Source organism: Cyprinodon variegatus, unplaced genomic scaffold (assembly GCF_000732505.1).
Source record: "Cyprinodon variegatus isolate N-32 unplaced genomic scaffold, C_variegatus-1.0 Scaffold322, whole genome shotgun sequence".
NCBI classification, from domain to species: Eukaryota; Metazoa; Chordata; class Actinopteri; order Cyprinodontiformes; family Cyprinodontidae; genus Cyprinodon; species Cyprinodon variegatus.
This window is the reverse complement of record NW_015150775.1, coordinates 853,553-856,114: the sequence shown is the minus strand read 5'-3', so window position 1 is coordinate 856,114 and position 2,562 is coordinate 853,553. Positions and strand designations below refer to the sequence as shown.

General features: G+C 35.8%; 1 protein-coding gene across 2 annotated transcripts in view; it reads right to left on the bottom strand.

The window, feature by feature from the left end:
- Positions 1 to 2,562, bottom strand: part of mpp2 (membrane protein, palmitoylated 2) — a 79,338-nt gene that overhangs the window by 1,972 nt on the left and 74,804 nt on the right. For both annotated transcript variants that reach the window (XM_015384750.1, XM_015384749.1), the window contains exons 10-11: positions 1,351 to 1,553; positions 513 to 641 (exon numbers count right to left, since the gene is read on the bottom strand). In XM_015384750.1, the coding sequence (XP_015240236.1) occupies positions 513 to 641; positions 1,351 to 1,553 (332 nt within the window). The remainder of the gene's footprint in view (positions 1 to 512; positions 642 to 1,350; positions 1,554 to 2,562) is intronic.

Genomic DNA, 2,562 nt, shown 5'->3' with positions numbered 1-2,562 from the left:
AGAAATTTATTTATACCCCCTTAGGGTGTAAGAGGTTAAGAGAAAATCATTATGCAAGCAAAGAATATAAAAATTAGCGATCGGGGGCGCTCTCGTTGCCATGGAGCTATAAGCAGATGCCTAGTTTGCTTATGTATCGGGTAAACCTCAAATGAGGAAAGAAAAGAAAAAAAAATTTACACATAAAAGAGGTTATATGCAGTGAAATCTCTTGATTTCAGGTGGTACTTTATACTAATGACTGATATTTTTAAGTAAAGATCAGTCGATACTGGGTTTATTTTTTTTATAAGGTAGATACAGATTATTTTGACCTCAGTCTAACCAATCAACTTGATTTCTTTCAGGGTGATTCTTGGAGCCAATATTGCTTTTTTTTTTCTCCATTAACATGATCAAAATGGCACCACAACAAAATAATGTAACAGCTTTAAAAAGAAACAGCTGTAAAGAACATTATTAATTTGAAATGATAGATCAATAAAGGGAAGTATTCCTAAGCAGACACTCACCGTCAGCTGTTTGGTGACCACTCCCGATTCAATCGCTGACCTATTCATAGCTTTCAGGACTTCAAAGTCTGGGGCTTCAATGAACACCACGTAGGGCAGGAACTCAGATGTACGCAGGACTTTCAGGGCCTTCAGGGGAAAAACAAACACAGTAAGGAAAGAATCAGAAATTTGTAAACAGCTGGATCTTACTCTATATGTAACAGGATTAAAACCCTTTCATGCATAGTGATCCTTACAGTTTACAACTTTTTAAGTGTTTTTTTTTTCTATATATATATATATGCATTTAATATTGGTCATTTATGCATATAGTCCAATCTAGTGGAAGCTGTTGCATCATCCCATACAGAAAAATCTAGTTTGGTGATCAATGCAATGGAAAAAAAGTGAACCAGTGAAACCAAGATGGCTGACACACAGGCGAAAAAACACCTCGGCTATTTTGGTTTCTACAGGGGAGTAGAGAAACCACCATTCCAACAGAATACTGTATCACCACTCTAAAACTAAATTACAACTAGATCTATGCAACTACTTAGCTGGCATATTGATTTATTTACAGTATAAAATGTATTAAGTACACTTTAGTGGACAGATAAATATTTCTTTATAGAATAAAGATAGAATCTTTTTTTTCAAACCTTACATTCCTAAGGATGGAAAAAAAAATTTGAGTTTATCATAATTTATGCATGAGATTTAATTGTGTCTTTTTCTAGCTGATTATCTATTAATTATTTAAGGTAAATCTTAGAAATGTTTTGTAGCATAAATCAACATGTAAAGGTTGATTTATCAGTATTGAAATGTATAAAAACAAAATGATAAACTGGACCTGTGGGTTGACATCCAGGATGCAGATCTTTCCTGTCTCTATCACCTCGTGTATGGAGTTGATCTTTGTGCCGTACAGGTTACCGTCGTACTCGCCGTGCTCCAGGAAACGGCCGCTTCTGATGTCACACTCCATCTCGCCCCGTGACATGAAGCCGTACATCTGACCGTCCCTCTCATCCACCTTTGGCTTCCTGGAGGTGACTGAGAGATGGAGATTGATTAAAACATGAAGACAGAGGACAATTCCTTTCCAACTGATCCAGCAGAAACAATGATTAAAGAAGAAAAAAAGAAATGCTCTGTTATTTGATTTTTTTTTTTTTTTGTCTGGTGGAAGCACAGACTATGTGTTGACAATAGTCTGTGTTATATCACACTATATTAAGTGTGTCTCTGTATAGGATGGCGACCTAAACAGATCATTCCCATGGCTAATAATTGAAGCACTATGCTGTGGGAATGCAGAGACACAGAATAGTTGCTGTGCTAGAAATGTGCAACGGCAAGTCTGTTGAACAGAGTGCAGGCTAGCTATCCGAGGACAGGTAAGTAATCAATAATAACATCTGCACCATCAAACATCCTTAATTCACTTAAACTCTGTCCAAGTCATTGAAATTCTGCAGTGGATCCACATTAAAACAATATAAGAATGAGATTAGAATAAAAAACACAATTTCTAACAAGTTAGTAGTTAGCTGAAAAAAATGAGAACACAAAAAGCTGTGTGTGTTAAAAAAAAACTCAAATCATGTGACAGTCTCTGTGTCAAAATGACCATATCAATACTTTTTGTTGCGCCATTTTTTTTCCTCCCAATGCTTAGATTTGATCGCTGCTGCATTTCAAGAAATGGAAAGAGCAAAATGAAAGCAAAGTTTTCTCTAACTCTAAGTAAAGAGAAAATGGCAGAGAATCAGCGCTGAGACTCTTACAGATTGATAAAAAAAAAAGCCGAGATCTTTGGGATGCTACAGCTTTAAGACTAACAGGACTCACTCTTCTCTTAGTGTTTCCTAATTAATTCAGTTAAACAAAAACTATGTGTGAAACAAAAGGTCTTATCTGTTAACAACAGATGTTTGCTATTTAGATGTACCTGTTGTTAGGTGAGCTTTATACGCACTCAGAGAAACTTTTTCTGATACCCCCCTTAGTTTCCATTAAAGGAGAATTCCGGTTTTTAACACTTTTAGCCCATTTTCTGTAG